Below are 24,846 nucleotides of genomic sequence, written 5' to 3' on the forward strand. Positions count from 1 at the left end.
GAAAGTGTAATAGAAAATATAAAGTTTAAGCAACAGAGAGAACTGAAAATTACTGACAACAGAGAAAGTATATACATGATTTATTATGATAAAGAAGAAGTAGAACAGTAGGCTACATGCAGAATGAATCAGAAAGTAAAATAGAAAGTATAAAAATTAAACAACAGACAGAATTGAGAATGACATTGTCCATAATAATAAGGCAGAATGTAGAACAAACCAGAGGTCATGCAGTGTATACTATGATTAGACATGGGATGATAATTGGTTTCAAGATTTACCACGGTTTGGAAAAGTCAAGGTTTTAATATGGTTAAAATGTTCTGTGACACCGTTCCCAAGGTATATGTTAGGTTTATGTATTTTTATGTGTTGTAAGGAAATCTGTGTTTTTGTAACTAATGAAGAGAGCAGAAGTCAACTATTGTTTTTAACTATTTAGCCTGACATGTTTACTGTTGCAAAAATTATAAATGTTTCTTAAAATAAAATAAATTGTTAAGTGAGGAAAATTATTTATTTATTTTTATTACCCAGATACTTAAAAATAGCATACTTTAGAGCAGTAATCACAATACCGAGATACAGTGAAACCATGGTATTTTTTTCCGAGGTTATCACACCATCAGAAACTTATACCGGTCCCAGCCTAACTATGATATAGCAGTTTAGACAAGAGAGAAGCAAAAGAGCATCCGGAATTAAGAAGTACACTCTACTGACTTTAAAAATATATTATGCTATATAGACTTTTCACTATTTTAATGCAGTGTAGAGCAGAGTAGAAGTCATATATGGTATATAACCTACTTTAAATTAGAAAGTGTCAAAGAAAATATAAAAATAAAGCAACTGAGATTAGTAAATAGACTAGGCATGAGACGATAACTGTTTTCAAGGTATTTGGAAAAGTCACGGTTTGAAAACCGCCAAAAATGTTCTGTAATACTATTCCTAAGGTATGAGTAAGACTTTTTATTTACATTTTAGTTGTTAGTTTTATTTAGGACAACAGTGTCTCCAGCGGAAAAGATATCCAAAGATGCTGTTTTAAGTGGTAAAGAAATCTGACTTTGAAACAAATGAGAACTGCAAAAGTCAATAATTGATTTTCATTATTTAGCCTGACATGTTTACTGCTCCAAAATATTTAAAATCTTTAATCAAATTAAATAACGTTTTCAAAAGGGAAATTTTTTTTTTTTTTTTTTTATCCAGACATTTAAAAAAGAATATATTTTAGACCTGTAATCACAATACCATGATACCGTGAAACCGTGATATTTTCATCCAAGGTTATCATACCATCAGAATCTTATACTGGCCCATGCCTAATATAAACTGTTAATAATATTAAGGCAGAATGTAGAACAGACTAGAAGTCATGCAGTATATACCATAACATAGCAGTATAGATAGGAGAGAATGAAAAAAAAAAAGCATGCAGAATTGAGAAGTACACTACTGACTATAAGGAAATTAAACTATATAGACTTTTCATTATAATAATGCAGCGTAGAATTGACTAGAAGTCATGCATGCAAAAATTAGGCAATAGAGAAAACTGATAAAAGTTTATACACCATTTAATAATAAAGCAGAATGTAGAACAGACTAGAAGTAATGCAGTATATACTGTAACATTGCATTATAGACAAGAGAGAAGCAAAAGAGCATCCAGAATTGAGAAGTACACTACTGAGTAAAGACATATATACTATATTTACTTTTTCCATTAAAATGCAGGGAGTAAAACAGACTAAAGGTCATGTATGTGGTATCTAGCCAACTTTAAATCAGAAAGTGTAATGGATCATATAAAATTAAGCAACAGAGAGAAGTGAGAACAGCATATACCCTATTCATTAATAAGGCAAAGTGTTGAAAGGACTAGAAGTCATGCAGTATATACCATAACATAGCAGTAAAGACAAGAGAGAAGCAAAAGAGCATCCAGAATTGAGAAGTACACTACTGAGTAAAGATATTTATACTATATTGACTTTTTACCATTAAAATGCAGAGAGTAGAACAGACTAGAAGTCATGTATGTGGTATCTAGTCAACTTTAAATCAGAAAGTGTAATAGAACATATAAAAATGAAGCAACAGAGAGAACTGAGAACAGCAGAATGTTAAACAGACTAGAAGTCATGCAGTATATACCATAACATAGCATTATATACAAGAGAGAAGCAAAAGAGCATGCAGAATTGAGAAGTACACTACTGACTATAGAGAAGTCCTACAGTGGTGCTGTAGAGTAGACAATAGAGAAGTCATGCGGTGTAAGTCATGCAGAGCTGTACAGGGACTCCCACCTGCACTGGAATTCCAGCCAAACTTCTCACCCACGCTCAAAGTTTCCGTGAGCTGATTGCTCTCACCATGGAGCCTCACAACAACAACATGTCAAACTTCCTCCTGACGCCACAACATCCCCTCATTCTCGGGGACAGGACGGTCGGTCACCGCTTATGCCTTCTTCACACGCATGCAGGCTGATGCATTGACAAATCCAGCTCAAGTGGAGCGTATCGTGAGGCGAAACAGTTTCACGTTGGTTTTAAAGGTTTTGTGAAAGCAGCCGAGGCGGTAGACGCTTATGTCCACGCGCCGTACAGCGCCACCTGTCGGCCCCGAGTAAAAGTGCAGCGCCTCCTCTCCTTCCTACTCTCCAATGTTCACAGCTCGGCCGGAGCCCGTCGTCTTCCCGGCTCCATTTCAACTGGATTTTTAACACTCCTAACCACCCCAGTTCAGGACAGGACCGCGTCTAAGGTAAAGGAGAAGCTCTAAGGGTCTCGTAGAGTCCACGTTAGGCGGGGTAACATCGTCCTTTCTTAGTATTTTCAGGTCTGAAGAGAAGGGAGCTCGAAACTGACTTCACGCATCAGTTGGTACACCATGCTGATACTGGAGTGCCTCCTACCATAACAAACCTCTTACAAAGGATTTTAAAAGATCCAATCTGAATCTTTTCGCCCCGGCGTGCGTTAAACGACTCGATTTTTTTGTGTACTCGCAATCCGCTCGCGATATCGCCTTGTTCTCCTAAAGTGAAGGGGGTGGACATGCTGCGAATAGGTGCAATTATTGCTTTGCTTTGCAGCTCTTGAAATCTCCTTCTTCTCAGCGCTAGATTCTGCTGGAACAGCCGTGTGTTTTTCTCGTTTACTCTCGTAAGCTCGGCCACTTGCACCTATTCAGCAGATGGAAAGCGAAAAAACTCAAGGCTCTTTTCGCGGAGGAGGGTTTTGTGAACGTGCGATGGTCGCTGCAGCTTGTAACATTAAGCGCAAAACTGATACAATGTATCGCGGATCCATGTGAAACGTCATAATGGTTGCAACAATGTTGCGCTATTTACAAATACTATCAGCTCAGTCGCTAATGGATTAAGTTGGTGTGTATGTGGCTTAACGTGTGAAAACGTGGACGTTTTGTCCTTCAGGATGACAACAGTTTGATGTAATTGGATCGGATTGGATCATCCATACGTTTGCTTGTGCTGAGTCCAAATGCTGGATGGCTGGTTTTGATTGTTGGTCCTATGGCAAGCCATTGAAAAATAACGAATACATATTTGTGTGTGTGTTTACCAGCACTTCTTTTAATCAGCAGTGCAAGTAATCCACACTGACTAGTAGCTTCATTAGATAGCAGTCGTGACTAGTTGCTAATGTTTATTCATTCCAGTAACGACAAGTAACTATTTCATTGTTGCTAGTAGCATATTTTTTTCTAATTAAATTATATGAGAATCTGTGATTCAGTTATCAGCTATTTACCTCCATCCAGCATGCATTCCAGCTGTTGCTGATGCCTATTCCAGTTTTACTAGTACCTGTTCATTAGAAAGCAGTAGAGGTAAACAAGTAGTTGCCTTGAACCATTTTAGTTTCCCTAAAGGGCCTGTAATTAATGGTTAGCGCGTTTTCCAATCGTTACTAATAACATCTTAAATCTTAAAAGGTAATTAAATCTATAAACTAGCCATTCAGACTAATAGTCACATGTAAAAAAAGAAAGCCCTACTAGTATAAATTAATGCTATTATGTGTGTTTGTGGGAAATAGATGAAGCTAAATAAATTCTAACAGAGCTTGCTATAGTAATCTGTATGTTGAAACAGTCTAAATTAAGTTTGCATGATGTGTCACCTGCATATTTGCTTACCTTCCTGACAAGCTCATCCAACGTGACTTATGTTTGTATTTAGAAACGTAAGGGTTAGGGCTCCAGACAACATTCAGGTTAGGGTTGAAGTTTCTTTTGAGCAAATCTGAGATTTGCTTAAACCCCTGGAGACCTTTCTGCAGTCAACACTGGTTCAGAACCTCTTGTTGTCCTTTACGAAGGTGGAAAATGTCCAGTGAAAGACAACGGTCAGATGATGAAAGTCCCAGCACCAGCAGCGGTAGTTCTGATGCGGATCAGAGAGATCTCCCGGTGCCAGAACCAGAGGAACAAGAGGAGCGAAAACAACCAACGCCTCCACAACAGCAGAAAAAATCCACCAAACTGTCCAGCAAAACAACAGCCAAATTATCCTCCAGCGCAAAGAGGTAAATATGACCATTTTAAATGTTATTTTGTAAAATTATAATCACTTTTTGTGCATTTAAGGTTATTTTCACAATCTGCCAATTAACAGTTTAGTCTTTCGTGCTCTATCCTTGAGAATGAAAGCATTAAGCTGCTAAGCTTAAATAATTACTTAACTGCATGGGCAAAGAAACAGTATGATGATGTGTGATCGGCTTATATTTATATTTCAATGAAGCATGCTGTGTTTACTTAGGAAAAGTTGCAGTGAACTCTTGCATAAAGTTATTGTGAGAAACAAGAGAGGTGAATCAAATCTGCTTTGTAACCAGGATCCTTTTCTTTTGTAAACACAAAGATTCCACACTCATAGTGAATTTGGTGCTGAAAAAAAACCCAATTAGTTCACATCAGTGCTCATTAAACGCCACAGACTTTCTCAATGTGGGTGGAATAACAGATCAAACCGTTATTATTAAAAAGAAATGTGTGTCAAAAATCCTGCCCCGGCTCCTTTACACACTGTTGATAATGCTTTAGTAACAGCACCCGAGCTGTGCATTAAAGCTCTTGTCAAATATGCTCGAGCACACCCCCCTTTCTCCCTCCCTCCCTCGGTCTCATTTGCATATAAGCTTTAAAAGAAAATCTATTGTGCTTAAAGTGACTTAAACGCGCCGTCGAGGGGTGGGCTGGGAGCTGAGGGGAGCAGGCTTTGAGCCGAGGTGAAGATCAACGGTGTGCGATGGAGGGAACGGCAGAAATGAGCACGGCAAAGTTTTCCTGTTATGGGATTCGGGTTATGCCTCCGAGAACAAAGAGGAAGCAGCCATGTTAGCTGTGCTGAAGGGAGAGCCAGCCGTGCAGTAAACGCAGCAGAGGTAGAGGGCAGTGTAATTCCCTGGCTGCTTGCAATTCTTACAGCTTTCTCTCCCTCTCTTCTCCTCTCGCAGAATCCAGAAAGAGCTTGCAGAAATCACTCTGGATCCTCCACCCAACTGCAGGTATGTTATTTAACGCATGCTGTCATATTTGATCTGCTTTGAGAAGGAATCGCTATAGGAAGGAATTGACTTTTTAGCTCCAACTGTTAAAGTTTTTAAGCCTCTTTTTTTTAAAAAACTAATGGTCTCATTCTTGATCAATGTGGCATTTTGCTCCTCTGCTTCAAAGAGTTGGGAAGGATGAGTTTTTTTTTTCTCCCTCAGAGCATTATTGTTACTGATGTTCCTGTGGTCTTGGCGCTGTTGTGTTTTTAATAATATGGCAGATGCTGCTCCGAAGCATATGGCTTTGATTTCACATCCTCATGCTGAACTTACTGCTGAACCCCCCCATCTGCTTTAATGAGCTGACCTAGAGATGCCAGAACAAGACGAGGGAGCTTTTAAAATTCCCTCTGTAGCGCTTGTGTTATTTTGCTTTGAAGGACGGCCGTTTTTGGGTTGTTGTCTGCGCGTGTTATTTTTATGTGAAGAGTCTCCACTGGTTGATAATCTTCTTAAACGTCTGTGTTCGATATGTGTGTTGGCTTTCTGGTATATTGGCAGAGTTTTATGCTTATTGATTTATGCCTTTCAAACTAGATTTATAGGCATTGTGTCATGTACTGGCTCCTTCCAGTGTGGTTTGATGGTGTGAGACTTCACTTACTAGGATCATATTTTAGTAATGTACTGGACGTTTTAAGATTATCGCATTGGTTTTCGACGGCATATTTGACAGAACATGGTTTACAGTACACTGTAAAAAAAAAATCTAGATTTTCACAACGTTACTGTAATTTTTCACAGTAAATTACATTAGTATGACTACAGGATTTAACTGTAAACATTTAAGGTAATGCATTGCATTCAGAATTTTGTTGTGAAATTAATCAAATTAGCATGTTTACAGCAAGTTACTGTAAATTTCATTTAACATAACATGAAATTATTACAAATGGACTTTTATGCTTGTATTGGTACTTTTTATATTTAGAAATAACAGAATGTTAATGCAGCCCCAAGACAATTTGGTTACATCTTCTAAAATAACTTGAAAGAAAATCATCCTGTATGGAAACGGCGTAAAAGTCAAACTGAATTTTCCTTTTTGGGTGCACTACACCTGTTTTTAATTTTAGAAGGTTAACATGGAAATATAACATACATTTTAATGAGCATAACTTTGTGCTTAGCCCAAAACTGCAATAAACTGGAACAAAATTAATTGATTTATAAAACCAAACACTGTTAAACACTCAAAATGATTTCAAAGTCAAGGTAAATGTCAGGATGACTAGCCAAGGGAAGCCTGCTTCACAGAAAAATATAGTTAATTCTACAAGATAATACTGTAGACCACTATATGGCTGTGCACTCTCCTTATACTCTCCATATATTAGACTATATGGCTGTAATTTCACAGTAATTGAATGTAACAAAATCACAGTAAATTACTGTTAACTACCTCACAGTAATTTGTAGAGAATTTACATACAGTAATTTACTGTATTTAGCCTACCCAATTCACCTGTAACGCATGTCTTTGGACTGTGGTGGAAACCGGAGCACCCGGAGGAAACCCACGCGAACACTGGGAGAACATGCAAACTCCACACATAAACGCCAACTGAGCCGAGATTCGACCCAGCGGCCTTCTTGCAGTGAGGCGACAGCACTACCTACTGAGCCACTGCGTCGCCTCATATCACAATATATATCGCAGAAATACAAAACATTGCAATGTCAATTTTTTCCATTATTTTGTGCAGCCTTAATGCATACCCTAAATAAATAATAATAAATGTTAGCAAAAAAGTAAAAAGTATAAGAGGCTGTGATATCTGCTACCAGATCTATTTTAATTTGTCAGACACCCAGATGAAAATATACTCAAGTAATTTATAGTAAATACTAGTGTATATTTAACCATAGTGACACTGACTCCTCCAATAGAGATAGAAATGTTGCACAGCTAAAAAGTTTCTAGAAATGTTTTTATGCATGGGCGATATATATTGCATCAAAAATGATTGAGGTCATGCCCATGTGTTATGGATAAGTCGATATATTGATTATTATGACAGGCCTAAGCTCAGCTGCTTTCATTCACAATATAACTTAAATATATATATAACCACCAAATTAGCACCCAAGAAGGTTTTTGGAAGGATCTTGTGATCTTGTGTCTTAAAAAGTCTTTAATTTGACTTGATGAAACCCTATTTTAGTTCAAGTACCAGTTATATTAACTATTTGCTTATTACTTACCTTGCTGTTTTTAGTATCTATGTAGTGTGATCTTATTCTACATTCTTAATCCTATCCATTAACTAAACCCAACTACTACCTTTTAAAGTATAAATAAGCAGCAAATTAAGAGTTTATTGAGCTAAAATTCTTCGATGATGGTTTGTTAATAGCGAGAATTGTACCTTAAAATAATGCATGACCATTATTAAGAAAATCTCACCAAACCTTTGAATGACAGTATATAAATTCAAATGACAGTATTCAACCTTTGAATGACAGCATTAGCCACCCAAAATTTACATTACACATGTTGTTTACACCAGAGGTTAGACCTGTATAAAGGCTGTAAATGTACAGTTTAGGTAGAAGCAGCAACCCTGCAAACATTTTATTCCCACTGTGCAACACATGCATTTAGCCTTGTTGCTTTTTGTTAATTTAGCAGTCCAGGAGAGTGCTCGAGTGTCTCAGTTACCCAACATCAGATAAAGCAGAGCGCAAGTCCAATGTCCAAAAACAGGCACTGAATACAGCACGTTCATTTGATCCAGCGTCATGTCGGAAACACCTCCAGCAACTGGTCTGAGCTCAGTTGACAGGTCATGCACTACTGACACTACACACTTGGGCTGATAAAACTCAGCAGATGCAAAAATGCAGCCTGGTTTATCATATAACCTTTTAATACATGTCAGTATCTGATATTAGACCACATTGTGCTGATGTTCAGAACAGTTGAAAGCTGTCTGTTGTGAAATGTAAATGTTTTTTGTCTCATGTTTGGTGTTTGCCTGAAATTAAAATGATAAAAGAGATTTTAAATTACACACAAAGCAATTTATATGCAAGTAAAAGCTCCTCTCTGGCAAGTCCAGTACACCAAAAATACAAGAGTACAAACTAATTGTATAAAATGAGTTGAAGCAACACAATTCTTTAAGTTGTTTTTGGCACAATCTGATTGTTTCATGTTGAACCCACATACATTTGTAAAAATTATTAAGTTAACTCAATCGATTTGTGGTTTTGGACAACATGAGAGAATTGTGTGGAACTTTTGTGAAACTTTGGGTGAACTAATGGTCCATCCTCATTCAGCGTAATAATAGATATAATGTAAAAATGAACACGCATACTAGTTTTTGCTACATTTTCTTAAGATAATTTAGGGATTATTGCTTATAAATATGTAAAACCTCATTGTTTGAAGGGCCTACAATGTTATTTTTAATTTTTATTTTATTTATTCATTTATTTTTTTTTAAATATTAACAGTTGCTGGTAACACTTTAACTAATGGACTAGCACTGCATGGTATTGGAAATTGCAATATTTTTTATTTCTGCAATATTTATTGCGAATGCGATATGATTATAATTATTTCACCAGATTACTTGAGTAGCTCAATTTGGAAAGAACTCAATTTTATTTTTATGGATTGGGATGATGTTGTCGGCCAGATAAATTGCATAAATTAAATTTTATTGATTTATTTATTGATTGATTTATTATTATTTTTTACTTTGAGTATAAGTTAAATAATCAAATGTAAGCAAATAAAATTGCATGGCCTTCACTGTATAAAAGTTAAATGCAATGAATTTTACAACACAAATTATTTAAATACCCTTGAAATCTTAGAGTCACAGGCCTTAAAAACAAAGCGAACGAGCACTCTTTTACTCTTAAGTTAAACATCACAATCTCTCAAGTCTCAACAATATGGTTCTTAATCATCTCTAACTCCACTGAAATTTCCTGAGGTATGAATAAACTGAAGCTGAACTTTACATTACAGATTCAACTATGTGACTATTGCGAATGATATCGATCTCACTATAGTTGTTTAACGTGATATTTAATTAATCTTGTCTCTATCTAACGACTCTTCAGTTTTTTTTAAATCTTTCAGGTAGTGTGTCACAGCCTCAGTACGCTGCTTTAATCTTTCGCTTTCATGCTTGTACTTAGTAATTTTAGCGAAAACATACTGACTCAGATACTGTTGGTTTCTTTCCTGTTGGTTGTGCACCTTTTTGTCGACGCCATTATAACGACACGGATCACTCTGCCTTTTCTTGCCAGAGTCTCATGGAAAAAGTGACTGACAGATGGTTTGTCTGTGTAATTTGTTTGTAAATAATCTTTATTTATTTATGAATTGGTTATCGGTAAAACAAAGGCCATGAGGTTCAGGTTGAAACGCCAGGCTACAAATAATTAATTAGTTATGAATTAATTCATTATTTGTGAATAATTAATTCACTGCCAATTACGACGATGCCATCATCCATCGCGATGCTTCACATTATACATCGTACGATGCAAAATCGGTCGACATCGCCCAACCCTATATTTGTTAATCTTTGTTAATTTTAGTTAATGTTATATTTAGTTAGTGCATGTTAACTGTGCATTAACAAGCAGAACTTTGCATTTTAATAATGCTTTAGTTAATGTTAAATTATGATTAATAAACACTGCACAAGATTATTCATTATTATTATTATCATTATTATACTTAGTTAATGTTAATAAATATTAGGGCTGCACGATAATTTTATTTTGTGATACGAATACAATTTCAGCAGATGACTTAATATTTCTATTTGGATAGAAATTCTAATGTTAGGTTAATTAGGATGATTCTGCAGTGGGCGTGCATCTCCATAAAATCCAATAAACAATCTATACAATTATTGTTGTTTTCTGTGCTACTTGGAGTGTGTGTCTGAGATCGGTGAATTAATGTTTACTATTTGCATCTTCATAAAATCTAATGAACAATTTATACACTTTTTGGCATCCCCCAACACATGTTCATTGTGGTTTGTGCTATTTGCTTTGCATTTCTGTATTTGCATGTGTTGTTTGTATTTTCGCGCATAACAATCTATAAATACAATCAAGAAAATACAATTGAAATATAGTGTTTTATCATTTCCAGAGTCTAACAGTATTCATGTACAGTGACTGAATGCAATAAAAATAAAAATAATTCAATAAAATTAATTGTAGTTAAGCTTACAAATTGTACAGTTTCTTATAACGTAATGTCATCATACAATTACAGACGTTAAAAAAGAACATGCAATTGATAAATAATAACACACATGCTAAATTGCATATCCTGCGATGTGACTATTGCAAATGATCACATTGCGATATTGATGCTGAAGCTATATATTGTGCAGTCCTAGTAAATACATTAATTAATGGACCATTATTCTTAAAGGGCCATGACACCCCCCACTTTCGTTTAAAGACTACTTCAGAATTTTTTCAAAAGATGCATGATTAATGGGCGTGGAGCTCCGCGAGCATCGGGCAGGAGTGGGCGTGGCCAGCAGGGGAGAACGTAAGCGAACAACTGTTGTCAGTTAGCTCACAAAATGAGACAAACCGTGAGGAGACGCATGAGTTTATAGTTTACAAAGTTAAAATGCAAAGAAATGAACAGGGATTTAGTGCCCGGCTACATTTGTTATTCGTAATTTCATATACACATAACCACAATTTATATCATCAAAAAGATAAGTGTGTTCATGTAAACCCTATAAATGAGGACTTCTCCCTCAATCCCCGTATCCAGCAGACTCAGTGCAGCAGGTCTCCTGACCTGTCTATTTTAACCATTAACCCTGCTGGTAATCTGGAGGATTTAGGCAAACACAGCAGCACGGCGATGTGTCTGAATGTGAACGAACTCCTAATAAAAGACAGCGTCCGCCATTCTCTAATTCTCGTGCTGCTCTCCCGACAAAAATGCTAGCAGCACACACACAGCTTTGCTGTATGATCGGCCCTGACAAGATCGCGGGGGAAAACATGCAACAAACCCCGTGGATCATGGAAACAAACGCATATGAGCCTTCATGAACGGCTAAATACTGTGCCGTGGTTTCCGTGTCTCTCAGCTCGGGCTTGACACTGGCAAGTCTGGCAGGTCTCATGAATAATTAAGCAGCCGGCTGTTGTCATAGGATAAGAAAACTCCGCTATGAATAATAATGAGAAACGGACGCGTCATCATTGCACTTGCAGTACTGCGCTACGTCGCCGATCTTGATCCCGCCCTAAAAATCATTTTAAACCCGGAAGCTGAAATTAGCTGACAAAAGCTCAAAATTATCCAGTTTTCCCCACAATTAAAGCTGACAGGTGCTAACATTGTCTTAACTGATGCTCAACACACACAAATCTGTTAATATAATAAAAAAAAGTTCTCCGGGGTGTCCTGAACCTTTAAGTGTTACCCAGTTACACTGTGTGACATTTTAGTGGTTGCTATCAGTGGGAGGAAAAAAAACAACAATTTACAGCTCTTCTACTAGTTTTAATGTTTGAAATCCCCTTTTCATATTTGAGCCATTTGCTAAATTCTCATGGTTTCATTCTGTAATGTATTCATGCAAATGCAATGCAGATGTGATGTTTAACAGTAGCAATTTACATTCTTTGCATAGCTGATTTTATTTGCCATCAAAGCTCAAGTGTTAAATGTTTATGAAGTATGGCAGCTTTCAGGATTTCAGGATGCTCATTACACAGAACTATTGTAATGCTTCAGAAAAACTGGAATCTAGTGCATTGGTCTCATTCACCACTTTTCATTTCTTTTATCCTTTTGAATGATTTGATTCTGAAGCGTGGAAATCACCATTTATTGTAATTGCATTGAAAGAAACAGTCAGGATTTCTCCCCTGTTGAGTTCCTCAGAAGAAAGTCGGCCGTATATTTTGGAGCGAATTGAGGCAGTAAATGCTTTGAGTGAATTTCTTTCGATTTTTGAGTGAACTGTTCCTTTGCGCAAATGTTCAGAAGCGAATATGCCATGTTTTTTTTTTCTTTTTTAAGAGGGCGTAACACAGCATGCGCTTTGCCAGCCGTGAGATCAGTTCAGCAGCTTGGAGCCGCAAGCCAGAGATGCTGATAATGGTAATTGACAATGCAGGGATTTGGTGGCTTTTCATGGTCGGATCTGTGCAGCCACACAGTTCAGCACACCGAGATGTTTATCCCGTAACGTTCATCATTAGCTCCCTCACAGGCTCTTTTCTCAGACAGCATGTCCCTTGAGCACCGTTTACCTGGAGGCTGACATATTATACTGATTTGTTGGTAATGTGCCACATCACATAGTATCTGTGGGAACGTATCACATATTTCTCAAGCCTTTCATATGCCTTCAAGTTTATTCCTTATGCTTGTTCAGGGCTTCATTACTTGAATGAAACCAAATATTCTGTCATTTGCTGGTGCCATTTCATACCTGCATGCTGTTTTTTTAATGGAGAGCACAGAAATATTGCACAGCATTTAGCATACAGTAAAGGCTATATTGGATGTGGTCAAAATAATAATAAAAATGAAATACATCAACGCGCTAAAAAAGTAGTCCACACTGTAAGAAATGCAGGGTTCCATGCTATTTATTTATGTTATCCCAACTCAAATCAGTTAAGTTAATTGGTTTTGGAAAAAATTAAGTGAATTGAACATAAAACAATTAAGTTGTTCCAAAAAACCCACAAGATTTGTGATGTTTCAGCTAATTTGAAATAAGTAGTTTCAACCATCAACCATCAACCTTTTTTAGAGGATGGCAAGTTGTCACTGATACAAGTTTCATTACAAAAAATAATGGGTGTTCTGTGGTTGGCGCCAATAGCCTAGTGGTTTAGTGCGCCGACATATAGCACCATGGTGCCCACAGTGACCCGAGTTTGATTCCTGGTTCGAGGTCTTTTACTGACCCTTCCCCTCTCTCTACTCCTAAAAAATTTCCTGTCTGTAACCTCCACTGTCCTTTCCAATTAAAGTTGAAAACCCTCTAAAAAAGTATAAAAAAAGATAATTCCTTGGATTTACAATTTTTTTTAAGTGATTGAAACTTGGCTGAATTAAAACAAATAAATTAAGTTGAACATTACCAAATTTATTTGTTTAGATTTTACACATAAATTGTTTGCAACAATTTTGCAGACATGATTTTTTTCCAGTTTATTCCATACAAACTATGAAGCTGATTAATCAGTTCTTGTAACATGACTCGCAGTGCACTCGCAACATTCAACTGGGTGTGTCTGGAAGGTGCGAGCTCATGCCTGGGGCTTAATTTATGCTCATTTTACCGATCCCCCTACTCACACTCTCACACGCCTCTTCTGCTCTTTACTTTCTTAAGCGACTCCCCAACACTCTTCATTTTTGTCCGCGACAACATTTCCTCTTCCCTGCTCTTTACTTTCGTCCACAACACCTCCACCCCCGCGCTCTTCACTTTCGTTCGCGACACCTCTCCCTTCTCTGTTAATATGCCGGATCCATTACCCTGCAAGGTTCCTGTTCTGGGACCTCGCAATTTAAAAATAAAGCACAAGTCACCTTGATTGAAAACAACTAACTTGCGCGAACTCTGGAAAAGACCTGAAATGCGAACAGCCCCTAAAAGGCCGTGGTCATTTGCGATCTTCAGCAGTCGATCTTCTTGTACAGACATAGTGGATTCACCTGATTTGTTGATAAATGGGTTGCGGATCTATTCCTTGGCAGTTTGCGGATCCTTTACTGGGCCTTTTCCTCTTAGCAAAAAACTTTCCAAAGACTTCTGTTTCTTACTCATTTTGCTGCTTGTGGCTTAAATTTGGCACTCAAGTGACCGAGATGCAAGCGAGAAAATTTTTCATAATAAAAAAGTTTTTCAAAATAAAAGATCGTTCAGACTTGGATAATAAATAAAACGGAAATAATTAATGATTTCTTGAGCGTCCGGGTACCAATTGATCCACTGACCGGTACTGGTCTGTGGCCCGGTGGATGAGGAGCACTGTTTCAAAATATTTGGAAAAGATCGAAAGAGCTAGAACATTTTTGCTATTTATACAAAAAAAAAAAAAAAGTTTTCATAAATTCTGAAATGTTTCTGAAAGCTTTGAGAATTGCCGAGTTAAAACCTGCCATAAGAAAAAAAGGCCCATTGCATGACTGTGTGGTTTTAGTGTTTTCTCTGCAAAATGCTCTGTGAAGTCATAACTTATGCAGGCTTTTTTTCTTCACGAAACTCTACTGACAGACATATAAAGGATGTTTGTGGCTAGCCTTTGTGTGTGACTTTGTGTCAGTGGTTAAGCCTACTTGCATGTAAAAAATACATCAGTAGTAAACAAATAGCAATATTGCTGAAAGAATGAACACTCTTTTACTGTGCTTGTATGGTTTGGTTAGATACTTTTTTGTCTTTGTTTATCTTTATTGCTTTATGTGTATTAAGAAGCACATTTATATAAAAAGTATATATGTACTACTCATTTTTATTAATTTATAACATCAGATAGCTTGATTCAGAATAGACTGCTGAACAAAAAAAGAAATGCAATGTATTAAAGGTTCTGAAAAAAGTTAATCACAGCGGAATGAATGTTCGCTGTAATCATACTTGCCAAAGGTTTATTAACCGAATCATTGACATTTAGGAATAAGATTGCATGGGTATTTGAATCAATAACACATTTATTCAGTGTTTAATTTTGCAGCTCCATTTGCTTGTATGCTTTCAAGCTGTATTTAATTTTATGACATAGTTTTTCAGGAATTTAATAAGAATGCACCAAAAAATTGGATCAGGATTTCTAGCATCACATTTGATTGTGATTCAGCTCCACCTTCTTTTACATAAAATCTTGTCTGGTTCATATTTAATTCACTCCAAATTCACTTTAAACCTTTATGCGAGTGTTTTAAATAAATCCTTCTGTGGAGTGATTGTGTATTTGAGTGTTTATTAGATAACTGAATTAGTGAAAGCAGTTAAATTTTCTTTTTTATCCAGCAACTACTATGAGGATTTTCTGGGTTACTTCTTCATGTGTATTTGGAGTTTTGCATGAGAGCGCCCTCTTGGCTTAGGTGGAGAATTTCTTTTTTTTTGGAGTTAATTTTTATGCCCTAAGCAACTTTTGCCAAATGATGTTGATATTTGAAAACACCAAAACAAACACGCTGAATACCCAACTTCGGCCTTTTTGAAATACCCCCTATAGTTATGTTTATCTGAGTATATATATTTGTTGTTTTATTTGATTATATTTTACACCGGATATTGATGTTATTTCTTATTATTTGTTTGTTTGTGAAGCGCTTTGAGTTGCATATGTGTGTAGGAAAAGTGCTATACAAATAAAATGTATTATTGTTATTATTATTTTGGTTTTATTAGACATGCAGTCAAAAGTTTTTCAAATATTTCCTATTGCCTCTTTAAAAAATGTAAAAGTCAAAAGGCTTGTTAGATTAATCTTTAAACTATTTTTGATATAATAACAATCTAGTAAGAGTAACTAAATTAAAATTTGAACCCTATGAAATGTGTTTTTATTACATTCTCAAATACAAAAACTAAAATAAAACCACTTTTATTTTATATCAATTGTTTTATATGAACAATATGAACAGCGTGCTTACTGAGAGGCGGGATCACATTAGCTGTAATGAGGCAGTATAGGAGAATCCTTACTTTTATACGGATTACATAAAAAGAGATTGTTTGTTTTCGACTTGAATTGGTTAATGCAAAAGTAGACACATCAAGCTTTATACATATGTCATAAATCATCATCTTTGTTAAATATTTGCTGAGTTTCCTTTTATTTTAGTGACGTGTTTTTCTAACCACAGTCTGCACGCGTCTTCAGACGCTTGTAATAACAATGCCTCGTGGGCGTGGTCACATTAAAACTAATGAGATTACACTGAGAAACAAGACATAGTGTTGGTTTCATACTGATTACTTTATCAAGCAATGTTTGTTTTCAACATGCATAGCTGCATTTAAAAGTAGACACTTCACGCTTTCTAGAAATACATGTCTCTTCTCTGTGTGTTTTGTTTTCGCTGAGTTTCAGCGCATTTTACTGATGTGCTTGTAAAAGCAGTTAACAGAGACAGAATGTCTACACTGTTTGTTTTTCTTATTTTGCAAAAGAACACACGTTTGTTGTTGTTGTTGAGTGTACACAACAAAAAGTAGACACATAACCGATTCGATTGATGTATTGATCCTATCTGTACGATCAAAACTGAAAGTGTAATTTAAGTTCATTTCAGCAGTTTGACGACAGATGAAAACGCGTATACGCGGTCTTCAACCCCAGAGGCTTAGTATGACATTGCTCATTATGTGTATTTTGCTTCAGTTTGTGTTTAGTAAACCAAACTGCTTCATTCATATAGACAAAGAACATGCACACTTTATCTTTCAACGTTTTCATATATTTTATACATTCAGTAGGATGCGGTGTTCACACCAGACGCGGCATTTGTAAATAAATTGCGCTATTTGCGAACATATCGCGCTATTTGTGAACATTTTGAGCTTATTAGCTTTGTTTGCATGTCAAATTCGCTTATTTTATGTGACAAATTCACTTCACAATAGTCATGGATTCAAATCATGGGCAGGGTTTCTGTATGCTCTGTGGCTCCAGCTTTATTGCTAAATTGCTAACTTGGATTTCATTAAGAGAACAGCTGTGTTTATTTGCTTTAGAAAGGCTGAAAAACAGCGTAGATTCATTCAGCGCCGTGTCTGAGTCCACCGTATCCTTTTAGAGATGCACCCGGCTCTATAAGTTTAACTCCTCTAGAAACTATATCTGGATGATGGAAGCTTTCAGCAGTGCTTTAGACTGAGCTGAGCACCGTTTGATGAGCTGTTGTCTGGTGTGGGCAAAAGGATTTCCCCTTTGGGACGCCAACAACAGACGCTACATTATAATCACACCCCTACAAAAGCAAGCTCCTGATTGGTTAACGCTGTGCGAATGTTCGTTAAAGTTAACATTTTCTAACTCAAGCGATTCGCATGTTAAGCATGTCAAACGCACAATTCGCGTCATGTCATTCACGTCGTCTCATTCCCGTGAAAAAGCACCCTAACATTGACCTAACATGTAAATCACTCGCGCTTGATGTTTCATCCACATTTGGTGTGAATGCAACATAACAGCCCATCATTATTTGATTAGATGTACTGCACTACATTTGATGCAGTCATTCAGAAACTGAAGAAGACTTTATGACTGAATCATACAAAATCCACACTGCAAGTAGTCAAAACCTCTTTCTACTGCATTTAAACCACGAGAATTTCAAAGCCTCAAAGATTTCCTCTCAGATTAATTATAGCCAGATTAGATGGTTAATAGCTAGATGGCACGCAATGAATTTTCACAGTATCCAAGGGTCTCAAGACAAGTTTTTGGGTGAGATATTTGTATAATCGGGCAGTGCTCTGGTGTTTCTGTCAGCTCTCTGTCAGAGATTGATGGGGTAAACTGCGCTTTTGTGACTGGTTTCACGCTGCTGTTGTAATAACTGTTTAGGCAGGCGCAGTTACGCTAACATGTTTGAAATGATGTGTTCCAGCATGACTAAAGGTGGAAAATGGTTATAGTGATTCACTTATCCAAAGACGCATTCAAACACTTCGGGGTTCAGGTGCTGGCTGACATTGTGCAATCCCCCCCCCCCCCTTCAAATCTCCAACAACAACTTGCCCTGTCACTGTGATTTACAACTAGATTCTTCCTAAGAAGCGAATTTTTAACAGCATTGTGGAGAGCGCTCTATGAGTTTTTAAGCAATCTATTAAAATTCATGCCGTGGAGTACGAGGCCGACTGCTTCCCGGCACAAATTTGCATGTCTTCATAAAATAAACAGTAAAACTCAAATCGCCTCTAAAGATGAATGATGGGTGCTTGTTGAAGTCTTTTGCATTCGTGCTGAATTGGCAGAAAGGGGAGGCATTGCAAAAAGAAAGCAAAACTATAGTCCCAGCGAAACCGCTTGCCGATAAAAGCACATTTGTTTATATACTCAGTGACCGCTGTGTAACTTCAGAAGTGCGCTACTGTTTGAATTGTCACATTTGTGAGAATACAGCATGTACAAGTTGTAAATAATTCCCTTAAGGCTCTTAATAACCGGAGTGTGTATGTTTGAGGAAGTAAGAGGCTTTGACATGAGCTTGCTTGGTGTTACAGTGTCTGTTTAGCTGTGTTTATCCCTAGGGTATATGTTGAGCTAGGCGTAATGGATATGAAAATATTTTTCTACTTTTTTTTTTTTTCAATAAAATTATGCCATTTATCCTATTTGAAGGTTATTTTTTTTACATTCATTTTTAAAAATTATTTATTTATCATTTTACAGTATAACAAACAACACAATTGACAAAAAGAATATTCAGCACTAAGTGTAGCATCAGAGTATACAAATATAGAAACGTGTACATCAACAAATCCAGTTTATTTTACATTCATTTTTGTTTTTTGTTTTAATCAAGTAGAGATGGTTTACTGTAATAATAAATCATAAAATAATTCAACTTCTTGGATTCCTTGAAAATTGCAATTCACTAAAGTGAATCACAAAACAGACCAAATGCATACAAATTCTTATTTTATTATTATTAAAATGTTTTAATGCTCTTAAAAGCCCTATTCGCATAGGATTAGTATTATCTGTGGGCCTTGTGTGATTTAGAAATTACCTCTCACATCTGAATTTTATGTGGCGCATTCACACGAGATAAGTAAAGAGTGTGATTTTACTCTAATTTACGGATTTATCTCCTAGATTATAATGTCAAGCTATTCTGAGGTCTGCTTAGATGATTAAAAAGGAAACACATATAGTTAACACAGGAAAGTTTCTTTCCGCATACAACTCTACATGCTGTACATCTTTATCTAATCATTATTTTTGTTTTCACACTTCAGTGTTCAGCTTTCTCTCTCTGCAAATTGCATAGTTTATGGTGTATAGCGATATGATCCTCCACTAACAATCCTAGCTAAACAATCTAAAACTTCTTTGCAAAAGATGAATAAAACATGCGTGAAAAAAAAAAAAGACTCCAGTAAATCCTGGCCAAATCAGCTGATTCCAAGGGGACCGATGTTACCACAGGACATCTGTGTTCGGCAAAATATGTAAGGTCTTTTATGCGGAATTATTACTTTACAATTTACAAACATGACATATTTTCATGGGATTAAGATCACAGACATTTACATTTAGTCATATATCAGACATTTAAGGATTCAACAAGAGGCGGCAATACAGACAAGAAGTGCTTAATATACAAAGGAACTGCAGATAATTTAGTGCTAGAATAAGTGCTAGAGTGTTTTTTTTTTTTTTTTTTGTGAGAGAAGAGTGTTTCCACAGGTGGTTTGTCAAGCCCACTTACCAGTGTAATGCACTTCATAAATGCACAGTTGATGTTGAATGTTTGTAAGAAAATGTCTGGTGCAAAATAAAATGACAGAGATGGAAGAGTGTGTTTTCTATAGACCATTTGGTCATGTCATTGGCCCATAAACATTTCCTGCCTGTTATTCATAACTTTAAAAAGTGGCATTACTTTCATAACGTAAAGTTAAAACAGCTATCATAACATTATTTATCAATATGTGGCTCTTTTTGGATTCTCGGAAGCTATAGAAATAAAAAATGTAAAATAGGAATACCTTGGGACCATTGTTTTTGTTTACATCCCTCAGAAAGGTCTGTAGGTGGTTTGTCAAGCCCACTTACAGTACCTGTGTGATGCACACTTCAATAATGCAGTGTTTTCTAATGAGATGTTGAATGACTGTAAGAAAGTGTCTGGGGCAAATGTACGAAAACTGGTCCAAGTGTCAGTTAAATGACAGAGATAAAAGAGTGTGTTTTCTACAGGTGGTTTGTCATACCCACTCACCTGTGTGAGGCACACTCATAATTGCATAATGTTTTGAGGCATTTATCACAATTGTGTAGAGGTTCTTGTGTTATATTATTCCCATGCCATTGGGGTTGTAAAGTTGATCATTTTGACCAAAAAGCAGCATCTTGCTGGTTTATTTTTAGGAAAGCTTACTATTGAATCACAATTATGGTCTATTAAAAAAAAAATAAAATCGCCCCAACAAAATTGCATTGTATATTTGTAAACATTGTGCATCATGAGGTTGTCTGTTTGTCATTGTTTATTAGTGGTTTTCTGAAGCATTATGAGCATTGAACATGAAACTTGTTTTTTTTTTCTGCTACTAAAGTAAAGAGTTGCCACATTGGCATTTACAAACTTAGTTGCCATATTGGCCTTGTCTGTGTGTGTTTGTGTTTTGTATATAAGTGTTTTTATCTGAACTCAAAAGCATAACAAGCATTGAAAGTGTAACACTTTTTTTTTCTACTACATCTTGATGAAATCCCTCCGAGTAATGAGTTGCCATATTGACCTTTGTTATCAAAGCCCTCTCAATAGAGAATTGAGCATCCAGGCTCTCTTTTGTGGTATTTTTCTCTGTCTCTTAGTTTAGATGTTGTGTTTGTGTGACCTGCGGCTGCTGTGACACAGTTTTCGGCTTGTTGAACATGTCAGCAGCCCTGGCTGAAGGTGTTTAACATGGTGCTGCTGATGCAATGGTTCGAAACACCCACTATAGACAATCCTTTCTGGGATTTATGGATTTCTTATTGTAATTCTCACTTAATAAGGAGTAGGCTATATGATTGGTTTAACATTTGGTATTTGCCTTACTGTTTAATCTCCTTTTTTTTAATTGAGTCTCTTTATTGATTTACCCTGTACTTCTGCTTAATTATTCTCACCAGTGTGTGAACCAGATGGTCAGGCAGGTATATTTGCAGGAAATGGCTTTTTTTTTATTGTCATGTTGTAAAACAGTGAGTCTCATTCACTAAACATGAATGAGATTTCATTTATGCACACAATTTAGTGTAAATGTGTGGATGTATACAAATGTATGGATGTTTTTTTATGAATTAATCAGGATTTAACAAAATCCTTTGTGCTAAAATTTAGGGCTGGGCGATATTGCAAAACAAATTATCCCCATATCCTATTTCATATAATTTGATATAGATAATTATTGAATATTTTTTTAACAATTTATTTAGGCGTATTTTTTTTATCTAACAACTTTAAAATTCCCAACATTACTTAGGCAAATAGTTTTAATAGTCAAAAACATTTAAACAAAATGTCTAATCTCTTTATAATAAAATAGACTTAAGTGTTAAAGAGACTCTTAAACTTGATAAATAAAACGTTACAAACTGTGTGCAATGGTAAAGTGTAAACGCTGAACAATCAAAGCAAACTTTAAGGTTTGAATAATAATGATACAGTAAACCTCAAACTCTGTCAACAACACAAATTATGATAATTAAATCTGAGCTTTCCAGTAAAGGAACCAGCCGGCATTATTTAAATACATACTGCAAATTGTGAAGTTGAGTGAACACATTACCCCTTATGCTAAAAAAAAAAATCAGATGGGGAGCTAGTGGCTGTGATGCACAAGAAAAGAAACCCAAAAGCCACTCATCCTTTTTTTATTTATAATCTCCTCACTGCTGCTATACGGCACTCATTTTCGCGTGTGTTATTCTGACCTGAAGTGACAAGCTCGTGGAAAGTAAAAACCGCTGCAGTGTTTGAATGAGAGGTTATTAGCCTGCCATTATTACTTTAATGTGTATATTTCATACATAGTGTGACGTAGATTGGTTAGTTCTACTCACATGAATAGGGAAAGTTTTCAACTAGATGTTTTCAACTTGGTGGGGCTGGAAAATCCATGCAATTCACGTGCGCGTCGTGCAAGTCGTTCGACCACCTTGGAAATGATAAACTTACACCCTAAGCTTATTGACACTGCTTTCAAGGAATGCGCTCAGCAGCCACATTTTAATAAAACTAAAGCCTTCATAACAAAACTACATACCGAATCTTTTTTTAATCAATATTGACAATGATGTTCGGTGATACAAAATAGTGATACCAATTTTAATGCCCAGCCCTACTAAAATTTATTCTAAATGTCCCATGCAATCCGCTGCATAAACAGAGAATGAATGAATGAATGAATAAACGAAGGAATGAATGAATGAATGAATGAATGCACAAAATCATTCTAGAATAACATATACCAAGTCTTCATTGCAAATGGCCTTATATGGACCTGCTTTAGGTGTGTATTATGCAAATTACTAAGCTTGTGCACATACGTGTTCATTTAAAAATCCAAATACACTAACAGATGAACGAGTATAAGAACAATCTCATGTGCGTTAAAATGTGCATAAGAATACAAAAGACACATGCAGTTTTTGGCGGCACGGTGGTTAGAACTGTCGCCTTACAGCAAGAAGGTCACTGGTTCAAGTCCCAACTGGGCCAGTTAGCATTTCTGTTTGGATTTTTCATTTTCTTCCCGTGTTCATGTGGGTCTCCTCCGGGTGCTCTGGTTTTCCCCACAGTCCAAAAGACATGGGATATAGGTGAATTGAATAAACTAAATTGGCTATAGTGTACGAGTATGTGTGTGGATGAGTTTGTTTGTTTGTTTCCCAGTACTGGGTTGTTGCTGGAAGGGCATCCCCAGCCTAAAACATATGCCAGAATAGTTGGCGGTTCATTCCGCTGTGGCGACCTCTGAAATAGAGACTAAACTGGAGGAAAATAATTGAATGAATGAATATGCAATTATTAGTGAATGAGACCCAACGACTGCATTAGGCTTCATACAGTTTTCTCTTACCATGCATAGTTTTGGATTAGTTGTAATTCTGAGCTTGTAGGACTTTTATTGTAAATGTTTTGCTTGTAAGACCATAAGGACATGAAGTTTACACACACACCGAGAGCCTCTCCTGCATTCTCTGACCTCGAATTGTAATGACCTCATCTGTCGGCATGATGTCGGTGAATTGCTGAGCTTGTTTAAACAAATCCATATCTAAATTTTCATCTAAACTCCAAACGTGGACGGAATTTCTATGTTGGCTGTTAGTGTATGTCACTGTAAATGTATTTCCAGCTTTTTGTTTCTGATCAAAGAACAAAAAACAACATTCTGCGAGTACACAGTATCAACGCCTTAAACAGGGATTCAGACGGACACTTTAAAGGATTGCCATTGAGTTCTACCTATTTACTACTGATTTAGAAGAGCAATTCTGTAATACACAGTTCAAGATTAAAATGTTAGCTCTTCTCTGAAATTGTAATTCTTTTTAAATATTTCCCAAGTGCTGTTTAACAGAGCAAGAACCGTTTTCCACAATATTTCCTGTTATATCTTTCTTCTGGAGAAAGTCAAACAGTGCTAAGGTCAATGTTATTAGCCTCCTTAAGATTATTTTTTAATTGGCTACAGATTAAAACACTGCTCTCTATTGAATGCCTAATTAAGGTAACTTGCCTAATTAACCTAGTTAGGTCTTTAAGTTACACATTAAGTTGCTGAATAGTAGTATCTTCCAAGATAATGTGTAAAATAGTATGTCGTGTCATAATGGCAGTGACTAAATAAGTTAGTAATTAGAAATTAAATCTCTTCTCTGCTCTCTGCACTATATATATATATAATTGTTTTTTTTCCCCCCAAAAACAAGAGTTTGACTTGGGATGTGGATGTAAATTCAGTCTCATTAGTAACAGTGCTATCTATAAAATATTTTGTATTTGCAAATCATGATCACCACAGGTAGAAGTTGCCTAACCATATGATTTCTATGATAATCATTCAAAAAAAGTAGCTTAATTAGGGCTGGGCAATTTGCCCTAAAATCAAAATCTTGATTAATTGGACATTTGAACTCAATATCTCGATTAATTGGATGTTTGAACTCAATTATGATTAATAAACTTTATTTATTTATTTATTTATTTATTTATTTATTTATTTATTTATTTATTTATTCTTTGGTAAAAGCTGCTCTTGTTGCTCAGTTGTCTGTGTTCTGAGGGCTTCAGAAACCATGTTCGCCACCCCCCTGTGACCGTTAATTTGCTATGAATGATGCACAAAATGAAAGCCCCTCTCATACTTAATATTCTATTTCAGTTTGAAGTACATTTATGCACTAAAATAAAAGTATCAGCCACTCCTGGTTTACACAAACTTTAATGTATAAGCAATTTATTCCTAACATATTTAAATGTTCCTTTAAAAACATGATGTAAAATGACTTGGTGTTA

At 36.0% G+C, this 24,846-nt stretch overlaps 1 protein-coding gene across 1 annotated transcript in view; it reads left to right on the forward strand.

The window, feature by feature from the left end:
• The first annotated feature begins 2,434 nt into the window (after nucleotides 1-2,434).
• ube2e3 (ubiquitin-conjugating enzyme E2E 3 (UBC4/5 homolog, yeast)) overlaps nucleotides 2,435-24,846 on the forward strand; it is an 83,230-nt gene continuing 60,818 nt past the window's right edge. The window contains exons 1-3 of the mRNA NM_200921.3: nucleotides 2,435-2,781; nucleotides 4,362-4,568; nucleotides 5,502-5,552. Coding sequence (NP_957215.2) covers nucleotides 4,369-4,568; nucleotides 5,502-5,552 — 251 coding nt within the window. The 5' untranslated portion in view covers nucleotides 2,435-2,781; nucleotides 4,362-4,368. The remainder of the gene's footprint in view (nucleotides 2,782-4,361; nucleotides 4,569-5,501; nucleotides 5,553-24,846) is intronic.

This window comes from Danio rerio, chromosome 9 (genome assembly GCF_049306965.1).
Source record: "Danio rerio strain Tuebingen ecotype United States chromosome 9, GRCz12tu, whole genome shotgun sequence".
In the NCBI taxonomy this organism is placed as follows: Eukaryota; Metazoa; Chordata; class Actinopteri; order Cypriniformes; family Danionidae; genus Danio; species Danio rerio.